At 51.9% G+C, this 23,031-nt stretch overlaps 1 protein-coding gene across 1 annotated transcript; it reads left to right on the forward strand.

Annotated features, from left to right (window-relative positions):
• The first annotated feature begins 664 nt into the window (after window positions 1-664).
• On the forward strand, window positions 665-17,193 carry DENND11 (DENN domain containing 11). Its single transcript, XM_023736872.1, has 8 exons — window positions 665-764; window positions 1,662-1,820; window positions 8,152-8,305; window positions 10,288-10,426; window positions 11,375-11,506; window positions 11,658-11,808; window positions 12,464-12,532; window positions 14,582-17,193. Exons 1-8 carry the CDS (start codon window positions 670-672, stop codon window positions 14,775-14,777), a joined length of 1,095 nt encoding a protein of 364 aa, XP_023592640.1. The 5' UTR covers window positions 665-669; the 3' UTR covers window positions 14,778-17,193.
• Window positions 17,194-23,031: the final 5,838 nt, after the last annotated feature.

The raw sequence follows: 23,031 nt of genomic DNA on the forward strand, positions 1-23,031 counted from the left end.
CAGCTATTTTCATATAAGTGAGATCATACAATATTTGTTCTTTGTGACTGACTTATTTCAGTCAGCGTGATGTCTTCAGGGCTCATCCATGTGGTGGCAAACATCAGGACTTCATTTCTCTTTAGGCTGAGCAGTATTCCGTCGTGTGTAGGCACCACATCTTTATCATCCTTAAGAGGATACATTTCTGAGGAATTATCAAATGCCACAGAGAGGTCTATGAGAGTGAGGATTTACTTTTGGATTTGTCAAAGCCTTAGTGGTTGTAGAAAGATGAGGCAGAAGCAAGATCTCAAGGGCTTCAGGAGAGAGTAAAAGATGAGACAGTGTAACGGGTGTAGGACACGCACTTGGAGAAGTGAGGCTGTGAGAAGCAGGAGATTTGGATATAGCCAAGCAAAATGGCAGAATCAAAGGCAGCATCTTCCCAGAAGGGACTGCTGTGTCCATCTGAAGGAGGAATCAGAGGTCCCTTGCTGGCCATCTGGGTAACTCAGGAGCTTGACCAGCAGGCACGAGAGGGATGGGATGAGCCACTGAACATTGTGGTGGTTCTGTCAGCTTGAGCCAGCGGGCCGTTTATTGAGAAGCCACGTGTGCTAAGCCCTGGAATAGGCCATTTTCTCTGAATGATTTTGTTTCTCTCATCTTCCTTTTTCCACAGGAAACATGGTGGAATGGTGCCTACCTCAGGACATTGACCTTGAAGGGGTTGAGTTCAAATCTATGGCTAGTGGGTCTCATAAGATCCAGTCTGATTTCATGTGAGTACTTGCAGATGAAGTCTTCTGTGAACTGTTCCCTCTCCCCTGCACCTTCCCCAGAGCTTGTGGGCTCTGACAACGTGTGTGCAGTTTTGTGTTTACGTCAGCTTTCCCAGCAAGAATTGCCCAGTGGGTTTCATGACCCAAAGAAGTCCAGAACTTCCACCAGAGATGCTCTCTCCCCTTCTGAGAAAGGAAATGACCCTCACTAGAGTTCCGGTTTTAATGAAAGGATGGAGTTTTAGTTCAGTTTGGGTTAACTTAAGACATTTCTGTGCTTAAACTTGAAATTCCAGCCTTAAGGAGGCCAGATTATAGTTGTGTAGGGGGGCATTCAGATGTTTGTGAGACACCAACGGAAAGAACTTAAGGGTAACGAGGAAGCTTCATCCTCATGGCTGGGCTGAAACCATGACTAATACAAGTGGAGAAAGGGGAAGAAAATGAAATGACAGCTCTGATCATATGTGCTATGGAAATTATCAGACTCAGGAAGTGGGAGGGAAATCCACATTGCTCATGCTAATGAAAGAGTCTAGTTGTAGACAGTCCTGAAGACTAGTCTTTGTTCTGGTTCTCCGTTCAAGTCATTAGCTCTGGTGCAGGAGAGGAGAAGGGACGATCCCTGGTCCAGGGTGGTTGAGCGGCAAGCCTGCCAGAGACCAAGTCTTGGCCCCTGAGGTATGTCCTTGGCCAGCCTGTGATCTCGTTGTCTCATTGGTGAGATTGAGTGGCTTGGACTAAATGTTCCCCAAGGGTTCCTAAAAAGTTGAAGGCTGAGCTCTGTCATTTGGAGCCCTAGACACAGTTAATTTGCGTGCTTTGGGACTGCATCTCGAAGATAAAAACATTTCTCTCTGTGATTCTGAGCCACACTCTACGTTTGGTCCCTTTCAGCTATTTCCGAAAGGGTCCCTTCTTCGGCCTGGCCTGCTTCGCCAACATGCCGGTGGAGAGCGAGCTGGAGCGGGGCGCCCGCATGAAGTCGGTGGGCATCCTGTCTCCCTCCTATACCCTCCTGTACCGCTACATGCACTTCCTGGAGAACCAAGTGCGGTACGTGGCTGGAACCAACCTGATGGCAACTGATCGTTTCGTTCACAATTTATTTAACTATTTCACCGTTACTGGGCTTTTAGGTCATTTGTTCTTTTCACCACTGTAAACATAAGCATCCTTGTGGGCAAATGATTGTTGCCATCCTTACAAAGTTCTCTGGGCCACATTCCCAGAAACGGAGCCAGTGGGCCACAGGGTATCGACAGGGTTCCACTGGATACAGACTCCAAGTTACCTTTCAGAAAGAGGGTGCCATTTTGTGCCTGCCCCAGCAGTAAGTGGGAGTTCCCATCTTAGTGTACACCCCCAGAGCCAGGTGTAATTTTGACAATATTGCCTGGTGGACAGCTGTTACTTTAGTGAGTGGCCATTTCGAGCCATGAGTTTTTCTTCTGTCCTTTAGGGCTCTTTCTTGTCCCCAGTTGGAGTCTCTCTCTCCTCTCCTCTTAGCATCTATCATCCAGAGGATTCGTGGATGGGAGTTCCATCTCCACGTGTGACTCGTCCTTCCCTTTGAGAGGAGAACATGCCACGGGCTCTTCTCCCTGATCTCCAGCAAAGCTGGAGGACTTCACCTTCATAATGACTCACTCACTGTTCCTAAGTTGTTTTCTACTTCCTTGTCTGGTCTGCTCCTTCCCAGTGAGCAAGGAGGTGCGGTAGTGTTTTCCCACCCAGCAGACAAGGAAACGGAGCCAGGAGCTGACCCTCGAGCAAAGTCGTTTCCTCTGCACCCCACCACCTTCTGGCCAGATGGTCGAGGTCCATGCACAGACATGGCAGGCAGGGGGAGTTGTGGGAGGAAAGGGGTGCGCCCAGACCCAGCATCAGATCTTCTGTGTCATCGTCACACGCCTGGGCTTTCACACCCCCGGCAGCAGCATCCCCGGAAAGCGAAAGCAGCACGGGTAGCGGGTAGCGCGTAGCACAGGCAGTGCAGGGAGGAAGAACAACGAGCAGCCTTGTCCCCAGGGCATAACTGGGAGCCGCGGACAACATCCATAGGAGGAGGGAGAGCGTTTGCCTTCCTGGACCTGCAAAGCCCTCTCTCTGCCATTCTGCATTTGCAAAGCCGGCCAGCAGACTGGTTCAGACCAGTTGTGGATGCACCGGGTCTTTCCTTCTTGCATCAGCTTAATTATTGGGAGGACATGGTAAGGAGGGCAGGGGGTGTCAGGGTGGACATCAGCATGGTCGTTGTCTTACTGTCCATGGCTGCGGCAGCAAAGTACCACAAAGTAGGGGGCTTATAAGTTTATTCTCTCACACTTCTGGAGCCAGAAATCCAAATTCAGGGTGTCAGCAGGCCCATGCTCCCTCTGAAGGCTCTAGGGGAAGACCTGGTCCTGTCTCTCAGCTTCTGGTGGCCCCAGGAGTTTCTTGGCTTGTAGCTGCATCTTCACATGCCTTCCTTCCTCCGTCTGTCTGTCTGTCTCTTCTCCTCTTTTATAAGGACACCACTTAGTTGATTAGGACCCACCCTACTCCAGTATGGCCTCATATTAATTGCTAACATCTCCAAAGACCCTATTTCCCAAAAAAGGTCACAATCACTGGTATAGGGGGCAGGACTTCAACATAAATGTTTGAGGGACACAGCTCAGTCCATAACAGTCACCTATGCCTGGGTTTCATCCACGAAGGGGCTGTGGGCTTAAGGAGAAGCCCTGTGTCTCTGGTCCTGTAGGGGAGTCTTGATCCTGCCCAGAAGCCTGTGGATTCAGATCAGTAGCATCTAACAAGCTAGCTATTCTCTAGCCTTTACAACGTCACATCTCTTGGACAATCTCCAGACGATGTGTGTGGCATACAAGGCCATGCAGTACTTTCCCAATCCACGCGTCCTCCTCGGTGAGGTCCCTGGAAAGGTCTCTTTTCATGTCATCTTTAAGCCCCACTCATCTTCCAGGACCCTCAGCCTTGTTTCAGTACTTCTCAGTTTATCTTGGCATTGTGGTTGGATGGTCCAGCTTGTGTTTATTGCAACATATGCCATGTGTTTAGGTACAGAGGCCTTCATGCAACAGTTGTTTAACATTCATTTATCCAGGATCTGCCAACTTACACATTCATCCTTGTTTTACTGCACGTTCCACTGCTGCCTTGCCCAGGGCCATCAGTCAGGCAGTATTTAAGGCCATCAAAGACCGGGTCCTGAGACTAGCCTTTTGTCCAAAGGGCCTCTAACTTAGTAGTTAGCTTTTCTTTAAAGTATTGGTTCAAGCATAAAGTTTAATGTAATCAAGCAGAAAAGACAACTGAGCAGCAAATCAACCAAAAATAAATCTAGAAAATGAAGAAGAATTCAAAAAATCATTCCTACATAAATTGCCCTTGACACAGCCCCTTTAACACAGGAAATACGGTATTAACAACACGACGGGTGTTAATGAGAACACCTCTGGACTCAACCATCTCTGTGCTGCTGAGAACTAACCTCGCTTTTACCAGTCTGACACATCCCCGAGGAGGGTCTGAGACCTGCCCTGTTCCCAGGATCATCAGACACAACTCGACGGCCAGGGACAAGTCCATGAACATTTGTAAGAGTGAGAGAAATGATTAGAAAGTGATTCCCGACCAAAGTGGTCATTTATTATACGTTACATGACAGCTTCCTTATGCATGGCCTCAAACAAGAGTGGTAGTTGTCGGTAGTTATCATCGAGATGGCTGACTCACGACGACCTTATTTATAACAGAACGAAACGTTGCCCGTTCCTGCGCCATCTTCATGACCATTGCTGTGCTCAAGTCCACTGGTGTGGCAACTGTGTCAGTCCACCTCACGGAGGGTCTCCTTGGTTTTGCTGACCCTCTGCTTCAACAACCATGCTGTCTTCTTCTAGCAATTGGTCTTTCCTGATGATGTGTCCAAAGTAAGCAAGACGAAGTCTCACCATCCTTGCTTTTAAGGAGCATTCGGTTGTATTTCTTCTAGGGCTGATTTGTTTGTTTGTCTGGCAGTTCATGGTATAGTCAATATTCTTTGCTAACACTACAATTCGAACGTGGCAGTTATTCTGTCTTCCTTTTTCTTGTGTAGCTTTCACATGCATATGAGGCAACTGAAAAGCCATGGCTTAGGTCAGGTGCCCTTTAGCCATCAATGTGACATCTTTGCTTTTTAGAACTTTAAAGAGGCCTTTTGCACCAGATTTGCACAATGTAATTTGTTGTTTGATTTCTTGGCTGCTGCTTCCATAGGCATCGATTGTTGATCCAGTCAGAATGAGATCCACCACCCTTCTGTCAGTGTGTCGTACTGTGGTGGCTTGCATGTTGCTATGGTGCTGGAAGCTATGCCACCGGTATTTCAAATACCAGCGGGGTCATCCATGGTGGACAGGTTTCAGCGGATCTTCCAGACCAAGACAGACCAGGAAGAACAAGAGCATAGGAACCTTAAATCAGAGCTGTCCCCCAGAGAAGAACACAATTTAGGGGTAATTTTTTGAATAGAGTAGATGTTGATTTTTTTTTTTTTTAATGTAAACTTCTTGAAGTCTTATCAAGGGCTTGTCCTGCGTCTTCCCATTTACCAGTGGTTCTGAGCCTTGCGGTGAGCCTGGCCAGACGCTGCGGGTTAGACCGGAAAGGAGGAGCCCAATGTTTCTGAGTGACTGCAGGGGTACGCTATCTACTTCATTTGCACCTCAACATAATCTCAAGGTCGTTCTACCGTCTACACTGTACTGAGAAAAACAAACCCACAAGCAGGTTTTGGAGAGTTCAGCTCCCTGTCCGCGACCTCCCTGGAGGAAGGGCAGCCTCAGCCTGGGCGTTGAAGGCGATGCGGCACTCTGCCACAGAGACCCTGGAGAGTGGCTGGCTACCAGCTGGACAGTGAGAGCCTGACCCTGAGGTGTGAACTCAGGCTCGGAGTAAATCACCAAAGGTGGGTTAGGAGGTGGCACAGGTACGACTCACGTATGGCAGGCAGGGTGTGTGCCCTGGGTGTCGCTCGAGGAGGAGTGCTAATGAGCAGTTTCTACTGGCCACCACAGTTCCCATCACCACCTGAGAGATCATTCAGCAATTTGGAACTAAATGCCATAGGTGCTTGTCTTAGTTATCTAGGGCTGCTATAAAGGAAAGTCCACAGGTAGATGGCTTTAACAAACAGAAATTTATTCGCTCACAGTTTAGGAGGCTAGAAGTCCAAATTCAGGGCACTAGCTCCAGGGGAAGGCTTTCTCTCTGTCAGATCTGGAGGAAGGTCCTTGTCTCCTTTCAACATCTGTGCGCCTGGCGTTCATTGGAGATCTCCACGTGTCTTGGCACCAGTCTTCCCCTGGGTCTAAGAGGTTCTCAGCACAGGGACCCTGGGTCCAAAGGACATGCTCTGCTCCTGGCTCTTCTTTCTTGGTGGTATGAGGTCCCTCATCTCTCTGCTGGCTTCTCTCTCCTTTTATCTTGAGAAAGATAAAATGTGATGCAGGCTACACCCCAGGGAAACTCCCCTCACATCAGATCAGGGGTGTGACCTGAGTAAAGGTGTTGCATCACCTAACAACTGATTGGCTGATCACATCATGGCAGATGATTTCACCATTACATAACTACCAAACCACTGAGAATCATGGCCCAGCCAAGTTGACATGTATTTTTGAGGGACACAATTCAATCTGTGACAGCACTATTTTCCATAGATAGGCCCCTGGGAGATGGACAATTTTTGGTCACCAGTGATACTTACTGTCCCAGGGCCAGCCATACTTGAAGATGTCGCCCCTTGCTCAGTGAAGCTGTATTTTGAGTCCTTTTCTTTGCAACGCGATGGATATTGTAGGGCACCACGAAAATTAAAATGGGCTACAAGGGTTTGGGCACCCTTTATTCCCCCACTAAACATAGCACCATACGATACCTGCAGTGCTTCTGCGCTTGGCCTGAAGGCGAGTCCTCCATGGTCCAGGTGGCCCATGGTCTCTATGCAGCGTTCTTGGCTTTTGGGGGCAGCCGAACAGGGCTACGGCAGCCAAACCCCTGCCAGCATGACAGAAGAGGTGAGGCGGGGAGAGAAGGAGCTCGAATGCTTTTTTATTGTTTTATCATGGTAAAAATAGATATGACAAAACATTTGCCAATTCAACGTTTTTTACATGTACAATTCAGTGACATTGATGATGTTCATCACGCTGGACATCCATCACCACTACCCATTCCCAAATGATTCCACCTCCATTAACAGAAGCTCAGCGTCCCTGAAGCAAAAACTCCCCTTGCCCTCTCTCCCACCCCTGGTAGCCACTAACCAACTCTGGTCTCTAAACATTTGCCTATTTCAGCTAAGTGGGATCATACCGTGTTTGTCTTTTTGTGTCCGACTTCTTTCACTCAGCCTAGTATTTTCAGGCTTCATCCATGTCGCAGCATGTACCGGGGCTTCATTTCTCTTTGTGGCTGAATAATACTCCATTGTATGGATGGACATTGTGTCTATCCAGCTCTCTGTTGATGGCCACTTGGGTGGTTTTCACCTTTTGGCTATTGTGGATAATGCTGCAATGAACATTGGTGTACAAGTATCTGTTTGCATGCTGATGCTTTTTCTTACTTTAGTATTTGGTGCAGAGAGTATGAGCCCTGGATGGGGAACATCCAATAATAGCTATTTTTTGTCTTATTTCAGACATTCAGGGCAGGGCGGGGTGGGGGTGGGGTGCTTCTCCTTAATCTTTTCTGACAACACGGAGAGCAAACAAGCACAGTTCACAGACAGAGTGGCTTTCAGCAGGCTTTCTAGCTCCCACGTTACTCCTTCCCCCGCGAGCAGCCATTCTCCGGGCGGCACGCAGTCCTGTGAACCGTGCTCAAGAACAGACGTTAGTCACAGTCTGTTAATTCTGTCCGTTTCCCATGAGAAGGGGGCTGTGACACAGCACCACTGGGGTTATCAGGCCCACATACAAGCTTTTCCTGAGGTTCTTCTGTAGCGCCAAAGGGGTCCCTGGCAACCTCAAAATGGGGTCATGTTAATGTACCAGGGCCTTTGCCCCTTAGTGCTATGACGGGTCAGGGTGTGCGTGGCCGACCGTGGCCAGCGCCGTTCTCACTGTCCGTGTGTGTGTGTGCGTGTGTGCATGTGTCCACTGTGCATGTGTCTGTGTGTGTGTGCGTGTGTCCGTGTGCGTGTGTCCATGTGTGCACATGCATGTGTGGGTCTGTGGTGCCCATGTGTACGTGCGTATGTGTGCACATGTGCATGCATGTGTCCGTGTCTGTGTGCGTGTCTGTGTGTATGCATGTGTCTGTGTGTCCATGTGCACGTGTCTGTGTGTGTGCATATGTGTACGTGTGTGTGTGCGCTGGGTGTGTTGTGCAGGCACCAGCTGGAGACGCCGGGGCACTACTCTCATCTGGCTGCGTTCTACGAGGACAAGAAAGGGGAGCTCCACGCTGGTCCAGGGAGAGGTGGCCGCCTGCCACCCGTCTACTGGCTTCCTTCCATCCATCGGTACATGTACCCCGAGATGAAGGTGAGGTCGGCCTGCCCTCTCGCAGCACACAGTGTGGCTGATACAGTAGTACTGATGACTTTTTAATTAGTACGGAACAAATGCTTGCGCTCTGCCTTCAGCAGAATAGGACAGTGGCATGAGCGGTAACACAAGCGTTGGGTTCTCTTACAACGTAAGGAAGTTACCTTCAACTACGTGCTTTCTGGGTACCCAGACATCACAGCACAAAGCTGTGTATGAGAGGCCAGCTGGTGGTGGCGGGTTCCGGGGAGAAGAAGTGCATTGGAGTCTATTAGTTGCTTCAGATAATTTAAAGCTGGACATTTGAACAAAAGATAAAGCGTCTGATGAACAGCTATGATATTCTCTTAATTACAGTATTTTTTAATATTACTTTATTGTGTATTTTTCTGAAGTACCTGGTCTTTGGTATGAGAAAATGTCCGTTAACATTCAACAAAACCCCTGGCCAAGTATGAGGTGTTGGCAGGTACAGAGATGAGTCAGGACAGAAAGCTCCTCCTGCTTCTTCTCCCTCCCTGGGCCCCTCACAAGACACCTCAGTGGCACCCAGGGCTGCCCCACAGAGAACACAGGCTAAGGGAGAACCTGGGGAGGCATCTGGGGAGGAGTTGGTCCCTGAGTGTCTGGCCAGGTGGAAACTGCGGGGTGCTCACTCCAGCCCGAGGGCCACCCCACTGTTCCAGACCAGGGCGGGACCTGCTGAGTCCTTGAGGCTCAGAGTTGGTGCCCCCTCCTGGTCCAGCTGCGAGTCCCTGCTCGCAGCGCTGAGTCTGCGCTGTCTCCAGGTGTCTCATTGCGTCCCGAGTGGGGACGACACTGTGACGCGCAGAAAGGTCACGTGGCACCGAGGCTGCAGCCTTTCTGTTCCGTCAGTGACAGAGCTGGTGGCCGTATACTGGGCCGATACAGCGTGCTAAGTATTTCGTGTGTTTTCCCTTGGTTCTTATAGCCACGTGAGGCAGATGAGCGTCTCCCCGTTTTACAGACAAGGAGAGTGAACGGAAACATGAATGAATGTTTCCAGGGCTGCTGTCTCAGTAAATGGCAGAGCCAGCATGGGGCTTCAGTCCTCGCTCCAAGGAGGCTGCGCTCAGGGGCTGAGACTCCTTGCATTCAGCGAGCCAGGGAGAGGCGGGCAGGCGGCAGGTGGTGTGCCAAGCCGGGGCGGCGTTCCACCTGGAACCTGCAGATACACCTGCAGATACACCCAGTGGCCGGGTCCCTGTAGACTTGTCAAGTAAGCTGGGGCTGCTGGTCGTCATCTGTCCTTCCAGCGCTCAGCTGAGGCTCTGAGTTGAATGTTTCATCAAGATAAACTGTCGCTATAGAGACACTTTAATTTCTGACTTTTAAACAGTTACGTTCAGCTGTTTCCTCTGCACCTCTCACCCTAGTAAAGTAGCTGTTGTCAGCTGTCATCAAGTCAGCCCCCCACTCATGGTGACCCCATGCACAACGGAACGAAACGTGCCATCCCCGTGATCGATGGCAGGTGGACTGTTGTGATCCACAGGGTTTTCACTGGCTGATTTTTGGAAGTAGATCGCCAGGCCTTTCTTCCTAGTCTGTCTCAGTCTGGAAGCTCCGCTGAAACCTGTTCAGCATCACAGCAACACGCAAGCCTCCACGGACAGACGGGCCGTGGCTGCGCACGAGGTGCAGCGGCCGGGAATCGGACCTGGATCTCCCGCGTGGGGGGCGAGAACTCTACCACTGAGCCGCCGATGTCCGCAGCAGTCAGTGATCCCTAAACACAAACTTCAGTGTGCCGGGGACCTGTTGGATTTATATATGCCTAGTTTAAGGCTAAGCTTTAAAGGGAAAAATACCATTTTGTGTGGGAGTAACCAGCCCTTACAGTATCGTCTGGCTGTACTTGGGGTGTTTTGGGAGAGTTCGGCGCACACCTGTGTCTTCCATGGCTCTGATCACACTTCCAACAGCGCCTCCTCTCCCCGCTCCCGCTCTGTTCTCAGATCACACACCCCGCTGGCTGCATGTCTCAGTTTATCAAGTTCTTTGGTGAGCAGATCCTCATCCTCTGGAAGTTTGCCCTGCTGCGGAAGCGCATTCTGATATTCTCCCCACCCCCCGTGGGCGTCGTGTGCTATAGAGGTAACCTGAAGCCAGTCTGGGCTCTTCCCAGGGGGCCCAGGGCAGACACTGCCACGTCTTCTCCTTGCTGACCAAGTTCAGAAACATTTGGGCCAATCGCGAGTTTTCAGTCTGGGAGGGGCATCATGTAACTGGATCTGGATTTCAGAGTACGGGCTCTGGAGGCAATGGATCAGGAGACAGATTGGTGGTCTGGTGACAGATAAGGGGCTAGCTTAAAGCAGAGGACAGAATCCAGACGTGCTTAGCAGGCAGACTTGAGAACCCCTGGTGTCGGATGGGCTGTGAGTGTCGGACGTGTGTGAGGTTTAAGGGAGGAACAGCCTAGAATGACAAGATGGGGGGCTGCCCGATGGGGGGCTGCCCGATGAGGGGCCCGAGAAGAGGCAGGTGGGGAGATAACGTTGGACGTGAGGCGTGTGGGCCCCCGTGAGGCCTTCCTGGGAAGACGTCCCCCAGGTCCCTGCATGGCTGGGCCTGGACCTTCGGGCTGGGGTCTGAGATGCGGGGGCATCGCGTAGACGGTACTGACAGCCACAAGGCTGTAACCTGCCGGGGAGACTGAGCGGAGGTGTGGTGGTGCCGCGGTGCCAGCCCAGAGTGGACAGCAGAGGAGGCTGAGGCGGGACAGGGAGGGATGGAGCCAGAAGATGCCAGGCAGGCAGAAGCCAAAGGGGTGGGGCGTTTGGAGAAGCGGGAAGTGAACAGTGTCAGATTTGAACCAGACCTAGGGAGAGAGACTGAACACCGTCTCCTGGACTTGGCAAGCACATCGTGGGTGGCCGTGGGGACAGCTGTGGGAAGCAGGACACCTGGTAACTCCGGTGCCAGGACAGCCCAGAGCAACACCCCGCAGCCCCCCAGGGGTGTGCAGCGAAGGTGCTGGCCCTGGGCTTCCAGGGCAGAAGGATGGGGGCATGGCTGAGCCCCTCCCCTCTGTCCCTACAGTGTACTGCTGCTGCTGCCTGGCCAACATCTCGCTGCCTGGCATCGGGGGCACCGTCCCCGAGTCCAAGCCTTTCTTCTACGTGAATGTGGCTGACATCGACAGCCTGGAGGTGGAAGTGTCCTACGTGGCCTGTGAGTATGAGGCCACCCTCCTCCCCCAGCACTGCCGCTGCCCTGCCCCCCAAACCCGCTTCCCATCCAGACGCAGCTCCGTGTCCCCGGGGGTCGGGCCGGTGCCCCTCCCCACAGCTCAGGCCCTGCCTCCCCGGCCCTGGCTTCCCAGGCACCACCGAGAAGATCTTCGAGGAGAAGCGTGAGCTGTACGACGTCTACGTGGACAACCAGAACGTGAAGACGCACCACGACCGCCTGCAGCCCCTGCTGAAGATCAACAGCGCCGACAGGGAGAAGTTCCGCCGGCTCACCGAGCAGAGGTGGGTCCCCGGCGGCACAGGTGTGCTGTGAGGCGCTCTGAGAGGACAGACGGGTCTCTGCACCTGTCCTTGCGCTGGGCTGGGACAAGGAGAGTCCCTGCCTCGTGGTGGGTCCCGCCATCTTTGAGGGGTCGGGCGGTGGGCGTGGGGGGCGGCCTGCACTGGGGAGCAGGCACCTGCACTTTGCCCTGGTGGGAGGCTGCATGTGTGAGTCCTTTCTCGTGGACTTGGGAAGCTGAGGCGCCAGGAAGAAGGGGCAGTGTGCCACCCAGATGACTGTGCTTAGGTAGGCGGCGCGTGCAGTGAGCACACTGTTCACCGAGCGCCCACGTCCTGTGGATGCAGCCCTGGAGACTTGCTTATGCGTTTGCTCACACGATCCCCAGTAAGTGGGCTATCCTGTGACTGCATGGTGTTATCATCATCCCATTTCCTAGATTATTAGGGAAGATGGTCACGTGCCTGAGGTGACTCAGGGCAGAGCTGGCCCTGGACCCCAGGTTTGGACCCCAAGCCCTGTGTCCTCCTTCCCAGCCCTGCCCCCGCCCCCCGCCTTTGGACGGTGTGGGGCTGCTGCTGTTTCCTGGAGGGGTGGCAGCGGCTGAGTGAGGGCCTGGCGGGCTGGGGTCCTGAGTCTGACGTGGCCCCTCCACAGGCAGATGCTGCTGTACTCCCAGGAAGTGGAGGGGGACTACACCCCGTGTGAAGAGGACCTCTTTGTGCTGTGAGTCAGGGCTGTGGGCCTGCGCCGGCCTTGACCGCCACCCCCACCACAGTCCACAATGCCCTTGCTCGCTGCCAAGGGCATGAAGAGCTGGGCTGTGCAACCACCCTGAGCCTGACATGCCACTGGGGGACCCGGGGAGTTGGGGAGTGTCCCAGCGCCGGCCAGGAGGAGTTAGAGGGTGTCCTGGCACCAGGAGTTGGTGGGGGGTGTCCTGGTGCTGAGGGTAGTTAGGGGGCATCCAGGTGCTTAGCAGGGGAGCTAGGCGGCGTCCTGGGACTGGGGGGGGGGGGGTGGGGCTGGGGCACCCCAGCGCTGGTTTCCTGCCGGGGTGTACATGTCTACAGCTCAGAAGTGGCCTGTCTCTGGGGATCCGGGGACTCACATCCATCACTTCCTTAAGCAGGCTGTTCCTTGCCCTCATTATTAGGACTTATCTGCAAGTGTAACTCTGGAATCTAATGAAGTCTGTCCTCAGATCTGGTGGTGGGGGCGGGCACCATGGCCTCTGTCCTCAGATCTGGTGGGGGGGGGTGCCACAGCCTCTGTCCTCAGATCTGGTGGGGGGGGTGCCATGGCCTCTGTCCTCAGATCTGGGGGGGGGGGCGGGCGCCATGGCCTCTGTCCTCAGAACGGCAATTTCCTGCACAGGCTGTGGGGTGAAGTAGATGAGAATCGTAGCTGAAAGAGAAGCAGTTCTCCAGCTTCCTGCTGGGTCCTCTCTCCCACTTTGGGGATGCGGAGTAACACTCAGAGCACTTGCGGGCTTTAGACTGAAAACCGTGTTGACCTTCAGCGAGGGGCTGTAGCCCTGCTGCAGTGTGCTTTCCGACAGACACAGCAGAGGGACGTGGCCGTGTCTGGGAGTGGGGCAGAGCATGGGGCAGCTTCAGGAGGGCGCCACCACGAACGCCTCTGCCGTCCCTGAGAGCTCTGGAGAACGCAGCGTATACACTGAGACCATCAACGCCGTTTCTAAACTCGGTGTTACTCATATAGCACCAGAAATGAGCGACATTTCAATCTTGCTCTGCGCATAATTTTCCAAAACAAAAAAAAAGTAATCCGAGGATACCACCACTGCCCAGGCGTGGCGCTGAGCGCTGCCATGTCCGTGCCTGTGGGTGGCTGCCCTTCCTCTGTAATGGACACTTACATCCAGGGTGGCAAGATCAGAGACTCGCCTGCTCTGCCCCTGGGCGTCCTTTCCTGCTCCCGCGGCACTCTGCCACCCTGTGCTGTCTGCAGGCCTGCGGTTGTACAACCGTCTCCAGTCCCTGCTCTACCTCTAGGCCCCGTGCCTCCTGCTGCTACCGCCCATCCCGCTTGCTTGACGTCCTGACTTTAGAACTGCATGGAGGCCTCTCTCTGAGTCTGCGTTAAACCCCTAATAACCTCCCTCCTAACAGGGAAATTAAGTCTGGCAGCAGCCAGGCCATCACCTGCTCAGAGATTTTGCAAACGATTAATGCCCTCGACTGCTAACTAAAGGTTGGTGGCTCAAGTCCACTCATAAGCACCTCAGAAGAAAGGCCTGGTGGTCTACTTCTGAAAACTCAAGCCATTGAAAACCCTCTGGAGCCCCGTTGTACTGACACACGTGGTGTTGTCATGTGGCAGAGTCAACCCAATTGTTAACTGATTCTTTCACTTTGATTAATGGCAAATGGCTTCTTTGCTAGCTTCAGTAGTACCTTAGAAACCAAACCCAACCCAACCCACTGCCGTCAAGTCGATTCCGACTCCTAGCGACCCTACAGGACAGAGCAGAACTGCCCCATAGCGTTTTCAAGGAGTGGCTGGTGGATCTGAACTGCCGACCTTTTGGTTAGCAGCCGAGCTCTTAACCACTGTGCTACCAGGGCTCCCAGTACCTTATAACCCTTTAACTTTTACCTGGTTTTCTTCTTTTTTAAAAGCTATTTCTAATTTACTTTTGAAACTATTCAAAGAACACTGAACAGAGCAGCGCCGTACGGTGTGGATTCAGGGATGAGTGCTTTCGTCTTGTCTTCCCGCCCTTTTCTGTGTCCTGTCTTGCAAATGCAGGTTTTTCCTAGAGCAGAACAACCGCATACTGCAGACCTTGTTGGAGGTGTCTGCCAGTCAAGACAGGACGCTGACGGCGGAGCACGCCCGGGGCATGGGCCTTGACCCGCAGGCCGACCGCAGCTTCCTGCTGGACCTGCTGGAGGCCTACGGCATCGATGTCATGCTGGTCATTGACAACCCCTGCTGCCCATAGAAGAGGGAGCCGAGGACCGCCCGCCGCTCTCACGAGGGGAGAGCAGCCTGGAGTTCAGCCAGGCCCCACTGGCCTCACTTTTTATTAAGTTGATACAAAGGAATATTGTTTATACTTTCCAACAAATGTAATTTTTGCAATTTCCTTTCTTCCCTGGCGGTAAGATGGGATCGCCTTGGCTTTGTGTCCTGTTTGCGGGGACGATGGCATCTACCACTTTCTCCCAAGAGCCACGGTTTTCTGGGCCTGGTTTGGTCTTGGGAGGAAGAGTAGACTCTCATCACTTGGTGAGTGACGTGGGAGTTGGGTGAAGGCCATGCATCACTAGGAGGGAATCTGGGGCTGGAAACATTGGGATGAGTGGTTCAGACAGTCTGCGTAGTCTCTGTCCCTCCATGTGTTCCCGAATAAGACAGCATGGCCTTAGATGTGCCTCTGCCTAAAGGCTGAGGTAGACCAGATGACCACTCAGGGTCTTTCCCAGTTCTATGAGTCTACAGTATTGGGGTCACATTGCTTTCCTGCATACTGGGCCAAATCTAGGTCTTCTCTGTTCACTGGAGCAGAGACCTCAAAGAGGGATCAAATGGTGTTTGTGACGCTGAGCATGAGCTTCTCTAAGGATGGGGTGACAGTCAGCCAAAAACTAAAATGGCAGAAGGAAGCCCTGAAACCCTTCCTAAGTAAGTTAATGATGACACCCAATGTAAGCCCCCTCATCCTCTGACTCCCACCGCTTGGGAGACTCCTGGGAGCCAGTGCTGGCCTGGGAGCTTGCAAGCAGGCAAATCCATCCCCCATCAGTCCCCTTTAAGGACTACACATCCTCTTGGAGTCATCTGGGCATCTGTAAAGGGTAGAGTTCATTGACACCGAAGGGCAGAGTGGTGGCAGCTGGAGTAAGCTAAAGGTGATATTTATTCACCTGGATGAGAGCCCTCTGGTGGCCTTGCCAGCAGAGTCTCTGGACCAAATGGATTCCCTGGACTCTGAAACTCAGCAGGTACTGCAGCTGGTTAACTCAGGTAGGGTATGATGCGAGCAAGACTGTTAACCAGTGTGGATCTCCACAAACAAACTTATCTTCAGCAGAGGCGACGTTGCTGAGAGACCTAGCAGATTGGCTAGAGAGAAAATATGAGAGTGCCTTCTCCCAGCACGGTGGACAGGGAGCCCCTGCACGTCGGGAATGAATGCATCTGTTCTCCTAGGTGTTCCGCTCGGGGCCAGCCCAGCTGCTTCCTGCTTGGCCTGTGGGGGGTGTGATGGACACCGTCTCCAATGAGACAGCAACTGTCCGTTAGTCAGAAAGTCTCTCCTGGGACTGCAGAGGTTAGGTCTTTTGGTCTAGGTTGTTGACCCGGGATTCTGGGTTGTTGGTTGTTGACAAAGGACTTGTCCACCTTCCCGCTTCTGGCTGGCTTTGTGTGGGAACAGCCATCCATGTGTCCACGTCCGTGGGTGACCAGGCCCCTGCCAGGCTCATGGGCACAGCACAGCAACTGCATTCACCTGGACAGCTCACACATCTTATCACAAGACTAGGCTTCTAGGGATTATTGCTTTTTTCAAAAGTATTTTTGCTGTGGCTCCTTGACAGGAAGTTCAAGACTTGAGAACGTTGGGCGTGGGGGAACGTAGATGGTTGTCGGTTCGTCAAGGTAGAATCTTTTCTGTAAATATATAAACAGGTATGGGCATTAAATGTAAGCTCTATTATCTAATCGTCTCTCCTCTGCAGTGTGGGCTCAGCCACCATTTCAGTGATGTCTGTGTTTACAGAAGAAAAAAATCTGTGTTGGAAGCTGAAGCCTCTCCTTTTCTTCCTTTGAGAGCCGCCTTCTCTTCTTGCCTCTCAAGAGGGAGGGGGCCTTTATTAACTTTGGTCAAGTAATGGCTATTTTTAGGGGTATCCTCAGGCTCAAGGTTTTCTGAGCTGGGGAAAGAGGGTTAGCAGTAGGGGAGAGGAAAGGACTGACTCTCTTGGGGGACACAGCAAACTCTCTTTCTCCAGGCAGTGATGCAAAGGCAGCAGGGTGACAGCGAGGCTCCTGTATTCCTGCTGAATCATCATCGGGGTCTGGCTCCCTTTAACTATGTTCTGCTCTCGGCAGCTGTCTGCTCGCGGCCTCTCCTCAGGTCTCCCTCAAGCTCGCAGAGGGCCACAGGCTGGTGGGCCCACAGAACGGACCAGTGAGGTGGTGGCATGTCCCAGGTCAGGTGGGATGTGGGCCAAGCTGGCCGGAGCAGCATCTCCCCTTCCCTCCTGCACTCCCTTGAAGAAGGAACCCGCAGATTGGGCCTCCCCGCCACTGCCAGCTTCCCCGCAGGGTGGAGACCTCACGCAGCCTTCGCCCCCTGACGGCACCCGCGTTAGCACCTTAGCCCGCCTTGTCACGGTCTCCAGCCCCCTCCCTGCCTTCTGATGTCCAAGGTTTGCTAGCGGGTGACAACGGAGGACGGCAGTGGCCAAGGGCAGCTGGAGATGTGTGCTCCTGAGAGGTGATCTGCTGTGTTCAGAAGGCCGTGACTCCCACTCCCCGTCTCCTCGCCTTGTCCACACAGCCTGCAGGGGCAGGACCAGGACCCCCTGTCCTTCTGGAGCAGGCTGGAAACCGAGGGCTTGGAAGCCGAAGAGGCCGTCTGCTCCCCCCCCGCAACAACTATAACACCTCCCCTGCCTAGGTGGTCTTGGTCCTGGGGGACGCCAAGCCTGGCCTGTGGCCTGCTGTGAGCCTGGGAGTACCTCCGGCCAACCTGGAAATGCTTGCTGACCCGTGACACTGCCCCGGCATCCAAAGCCAAGCCAGTTGCCATCGAGTTGATTCCGATCCACAGCGACCCTGCAGGACAGAGTAGAACTGCCCCATAGGGTTTCCAAGGAGCAGCTGGTGGATTCAAACTGCCGACCTTTTGGTTAGCAGCCAAGCTCTTAACCACTGCGCTACCAGGGCTCCCAGAAGGCAGGAGTCCTCGTGGGGCTGGAATCCAGGTTGGAGTAGATTGAGATCCATGTAACACACGGCAGAGGCCTGTCAAAGTGGATTTTTTGTTTTGTTCCGTGAGCTTGGGAGATGTCAACACTTGGCCTTTGGGAACATGGCCAGTTGTCCTGTGGCTTAGAAGTCCTCTCCAGGAGTCACAGGGGCCCAGCGCTTGTCTGGAATTAGCTCTGGCTCTAGTTAAGTTCGAAGCATCCCTTACCTGCTGTCCATCCTTCCCCATGTGATGTCCCACCTGGGCCTGCAGGTAGGTGACGGGGACGAGCGGAAGGTCTACAGCACTCCTTCCCCCCGCAGGGAGGGGAGGGGCTGAAACACTGACTTACCAAGGCGGAGGATTTGGCACAGGCACTCGCACCTGTAACTCACCTCGCTTTGTTCCACGTGAAAACAGAGGGAAAACTTTTAAGAGTAGTGGGCAGGTGCGGAGACTTCCAGATGCCATCTGGGGAGGTCCGCGTCTCAGTGTGACTATCTATGATATTTTAGCTGAAGACCAAGGTAAAGATAAATCATGGCTGAGTCACTGCCTCCTCCTGGCAGCCCTGAGTATTAACTCACTGACTCCATACACTGAGTATTCACCTGGAAAGCCAGGCCTGCAGGGGGCTTTTGTAAGGGGCAGTCGTGACCGACCCTTCAGTGGTAGGCCCTCCGGGCCTGCCTCTTGCCCTTGGAAGCCTCACTTCTTCCCGTCCCAGCAAGTCATCCTTGGAGAGGCTTACGAGGCGGAGAGGGTGCTGCTGGCTAAAACGACAAGGCCACGTTCAGCTTCACTGTGAACCTGCCGCCATGTGCTGACACTTCTAAACAGGCAGGAAACCAACCTGGGGCGGTGCGGCAGCCGGGGCTTTCATCTCCCCGTTCGGCTCTGGGAGGGGGCGCCAAGACCCTGAGGAGCCGGCCCCCCATCTCTCTGCACCTCCGAGGGGTCCCCAGTGCCCTGCGGTTTGAGTTCCGCAGGCCCATCCTCATTTCAGGAAAACCCTTTTCTGGTTCAGGTCAGGGACGACAAGGAGCGAACGGCTCCTGTACTCCTGTGTCATGGATTTTTCTATTCCATTTTTATGATAATATACATCGGTTCCTAGGAGCCACTGGAGCCCTGAGACTGTAGAAGGCCAACTGTGAATTACGTTAACGCTTCTCGTACAAGAAATGAAGTTTATTTTTATAGCGATGTTAATATGTGGTGAATGAGTACGCAGATGATGAAGTGGAAGGCCATTTCAGAACTATAACCCTTGAAGAAACAGGCAGTTCTGTAAATTGGTGGAGGCTGGGACCCCCTAGGAGTTTTATCCCTGAAAGGTTTGGAGAGTCAACCAGGAAACTGTGCTGTGCAATCTTAGTGGCATTAAGCAGACTGCCAGTCCTCGGAGGACGGCATAAGGCCACCAACCTTCAGTAAAACTCCGAGCAAAGAGGTAACTGATCTGACCACGAGGCCTCTCAGTTAACATGGGGGTGTGATGGGAGGTGGTTTTATAACTGGCACTTTAATTCTTCTTTGGAGCTGGAATCTGGGGGCAGCTGAGTGGAACTGCAAGTTTAGAAATGGAGTAAGAATTTTCTGGTGCTGTATATAGGGAGAATGGTGGAGAAATAAAGCCTCTGCTTTCATCTCTAATTTAGAGTTGATTCTAGAATCTCAGCATAGCATGGGCTTTTAGAACTAATCTGATCTAAATGAAGAAAAATTATTTCAATACCACAGCAGAAGGACAGGGGTGAATTACTTATGTTTGCTTTAGAATGCCTCTTTAGACTAATAATAAATTGACTTTGCTTTCTAAGTACAGCTGGGGAACGCAGGGGTTCAGTAGGGAATTATGAAACAGCCAGAGATGACCCACAAAATGAGAAATCCACGCAGAGGTAACTGCGTTAGCTGGCTGCAAATATATTTAATTGACATTGGAGTGAAAACTCCTTCCTTCGGGTGAACTAAGCAGAGAGAAAGCCTACAAACATTTTTGAAGGTGGCATTAGGAGTAAGAAGTTTGGATCTAGCATGCCCACAGAGGAGAAGTGAAGAAAGGTATAGATTCTGTGTTTTTTTTTTAACAGACTGGTAGGATAATTTAGCAGTATAGAGTATAGGAAAGCAAAATTCACTCCCTTTATTTGCCCAAAGTTCACTGACTAAATTTTTTTTTATAGGTCTGGGAAATAAATCCTTTCTGAAAAAGAAATAGTTGTAAGCTTGGAAAAATTACTTTCCTATTTTCTTCCCGGTTAGGATCAGCATAGCCTCCCTGTCGCCTTAAATATAAAATCCCATATTTTGATGAATACCCCAACATAGAGTTATAGCAATAAGAGAAACTGAATCTATTTTTGTTCAAGACTTTACCTCATATCGTTAGCTCAGTAAGACAGCTGATTAATTTTACTGAGTACCACTGCATACAGGGACGTTGTTCTCCCTGTTTTTAATGGTGATCATTTTAAAGGAAAGCTGGGCGTAATCCTGATGCTAAGAGAAAATTTATCTTGAGTTGATTTTGTTCTGTGGTACAAATGACTTCCGTGTATATCCTGTCTGTCTATATCTGGAACAAGTTGTGTGCAGAAAGGCTGATATAACTATATTTACAGAAAAAAGATTTTACAATTAAAGTTCACATTTTAACATGAATGTGCGTGTGGCAGTCCTTCAGCTAGTCCAAGTAAACGCAGTCCATGGCAGGGAGGAAAGAGGTCCCGGCCACGAGAGGGTTCCCGCAGGAACGCTGATGCCACTCACGGTGGAGACAAAGGAAGCCGAGCGCTGGCGCCTCTACCCCCGGAGGACGTGGTATGGATGAGCTCCCAGGCAGTGGACCCTGTGCAGGGAGCCAGGGCCACACAACCTCAGCCACCAGAGACTGAAGCCCGTTTGTTCCACAAAATCTCTAAATCTCTTACTATCGAAGTTTAGTTTAAGACATTATGTACTGGAATATATATATAAACTTTTATTTCACTTTTAACCATTTGGGGAGCTATTTATTTTAAGCCAGTATAAACTGCTAACGTTGCTGGCTCTGGAATCAAACTGTGTTCCAAGCCAGGTTCCTGCTTCCCAGGCTGCATGACCAAGACCGCTGTCCACCTCGCTGGCTGTTGAGAGACGGTGTCCAGCCCTGGCAGGCAGTGATTATGACCGTGCGCGCAAATGCACGAGAATCTGACATGGGGCAAGGCAGACAGCTTGGTATGAAACTATTCAGTAGAAAACACTTGCTGTGTTTTTAACAGAAATAATCTTAGCTTCTGAGTGAAATGAATTTGCCAAAAGTTTCGTACTGAACAGGAGGAGGGACTCAGGTTCTCCTTCAGACACCTCAGGAGTCCAGATCCGGCCGACAAAGATCACTCCCTGCTTGATGCATTGCTCGATTTCTCTTATGTGGCAGAACGGGAAGAACAAGACAACCGACAATAAGAAACCCAAGTTCTCAAAGAATATAGTCTAAATCAAGAGAGAACATTTGAAACATGGAATAACAATATTTAAAACTGAGTAACACTTTAATCTGGATGAAATCTCTTTTCCCAACCCTCTGTACCCCGATTCTGATGGAAGGATTGGAGTCGTTAAACATACACACGTTTCCACGCTGGTAGCCCGTCAGGAAGAAGAAAACGATAGTCTGTGCTGGGCTTTACCCTCTGCTGTAGAACCAGGACACGCTAGGTTCACCTGGGTCAAGTAGAAGCTCTCACTTTCCAATAGCACAACACCTCTCTTCCTCCATGGGCAGAATGACTACAGCCGCGGACCCCCGTGTCAGAACAGCCCTCTGAAGAACACAGCGCTAAATAAGCCCTTCTATGCTGTGAACTTCATCCCCCGGGCTTTTCATAACTGATATAGACTCCTTTTTTAAAGCACTCTCTTCAGTGTCCGAGGGGTTCAGGGGCATGGACACAGGAACTGCCCTCAGACGGGCCTGGAGTTAAGGCTGCCAGCAATCCTCCCCGCCTCCCATTCACCCTGCTCCTTCTCCCTCTTTACCAGAAAGGCTGCGTCTCACGCACCCGACCGCGTGCACTGTCCTGCAGAGTGCGAACAGCTCGGGGCATCGAGAAAGGCGAATGTCCGGGGCAGGAGTAAAAGCAAACGATCCTATGAGACTGGATGACAAATCCTTAGCAAATCAGGACATTCTCAGTTCTGTGCTTTCAACAAAGTAAAAGAGAACCTAACCAGGTTGTCAGCTGATTGCTGTGGCTCCGACACAGTGACCTTATTATGTGTAAAAGAGAATGAAATGTCGCCAGTCCTCTACCGTCTTCATCATCACTGGTATGTCTGAGCCCACTGTTGTGGCTAGTCTTGTCGATCCACTCCTGGAGCGTTCTTGATGATGGGTCACTGTGACTTTTGTAATGTAATTCCAAAGGCACTCAAAGAGCTGAGTGACAGTGGTAGGACATTATTCTTCCTGTTCCCGTCTACTTATGCATGTGCTTACATATATGAAACAATGAAAAAAGGACTCCAATTGATGCTGAGCCCTGTCTCATCTTAGCTATTGTAAAAAAAAGCAAGGTGGGTGTGTCTGACCTCCTCTAACTTCACAAGGAGGAAGAAGAATCAAGATCAGCAGCCCAAGGCTGATTCCTGTGAGGAGGTCAGACATGCCTCCTCTCTCTGCCATCTTTACCAATTCTGACACCAACCAGCACTCCCACCGCACCCTCTACTTCTCTGCTGGGTTCAATAATTCATTGCAGTGGTCACACAGAACTCACAGACAATACTCATGATTATGGGTTTATTAGGGAAGTAACAGGCTCAGGAACACTCGGAATACAGTTCTTCGATCAGGACAGCTTCTTAGCGATGCCTGCAGGCAGGCCTCTCTGTGGCCCTTTGGCCTCTGCCCTGCACAGGCAAGTGTTACAAAGCTCTTTTAGCTCTGCCGATAAGGGCCCGGCTGCACCCCACTCTGCCAGGAAGCCTCCAGCCTAAAAAGGTGCTCAGCTTACTTGCTCTGTGGGCCTGGTTCTCCTGTCTCTGCTGCTGCTGTTTCTCTGCTGCTGCTTCTCGCCATCTTGAGCTGTCTCTGCTGTTACAGTTCTCTCTCTCTCTGTCTCCTGGATCTAGGAGCTTCTCAGTACAGGGATCCTGGGTCCAAAGGACATGCTCCACTCCTGGCTCTTCTTTCTTGGTGGTGGTGAGATCCCCTCCTCCCACCTCTGGGATGGCTCATTTTTAAACTTAGTGGGATGGCAAAACTGACCAACCCCTTGGTGGGCCA

Source organism: Trichechus manatus, unplaced genomic scaffold (assembly GCF_000243295.1).
Source record: "Trichechus manatus latirostris isolate Lorelei unplaced genomic scaffold, TriManLat1.0 scaffold00093, whole genome shotgun sequence".
Lineage (NCBI taxonomy): Eukaryota > Metazoa > Chordata > Mammalia > Sirenia > Trichechidae > Trichechus > Trichechus manatus.

Coding starts and splice junctions, on each gene's coding strand:
- DENND11 (XM_023736872.1), top strand. CDS start 670: ATGGTGGAATGGTGCCTACCTCAGGACATTGACCTTGAAGGGGTTGAG. Junction 765..1,661: donor AAGATCCAGTCTGATTTCAT/GTGAGTACTTGC, acceptor GGTCCCTTTCAG/CTATTTCCGAAAGGGTCCCT. Junction 10,427..11,374: donor GGGCGTCGTGTGCTATAGAG/GTAACCTGAAGC, acceptor CTGTCCCTACAG/TGTACTGCTGCTGCTGCCTG.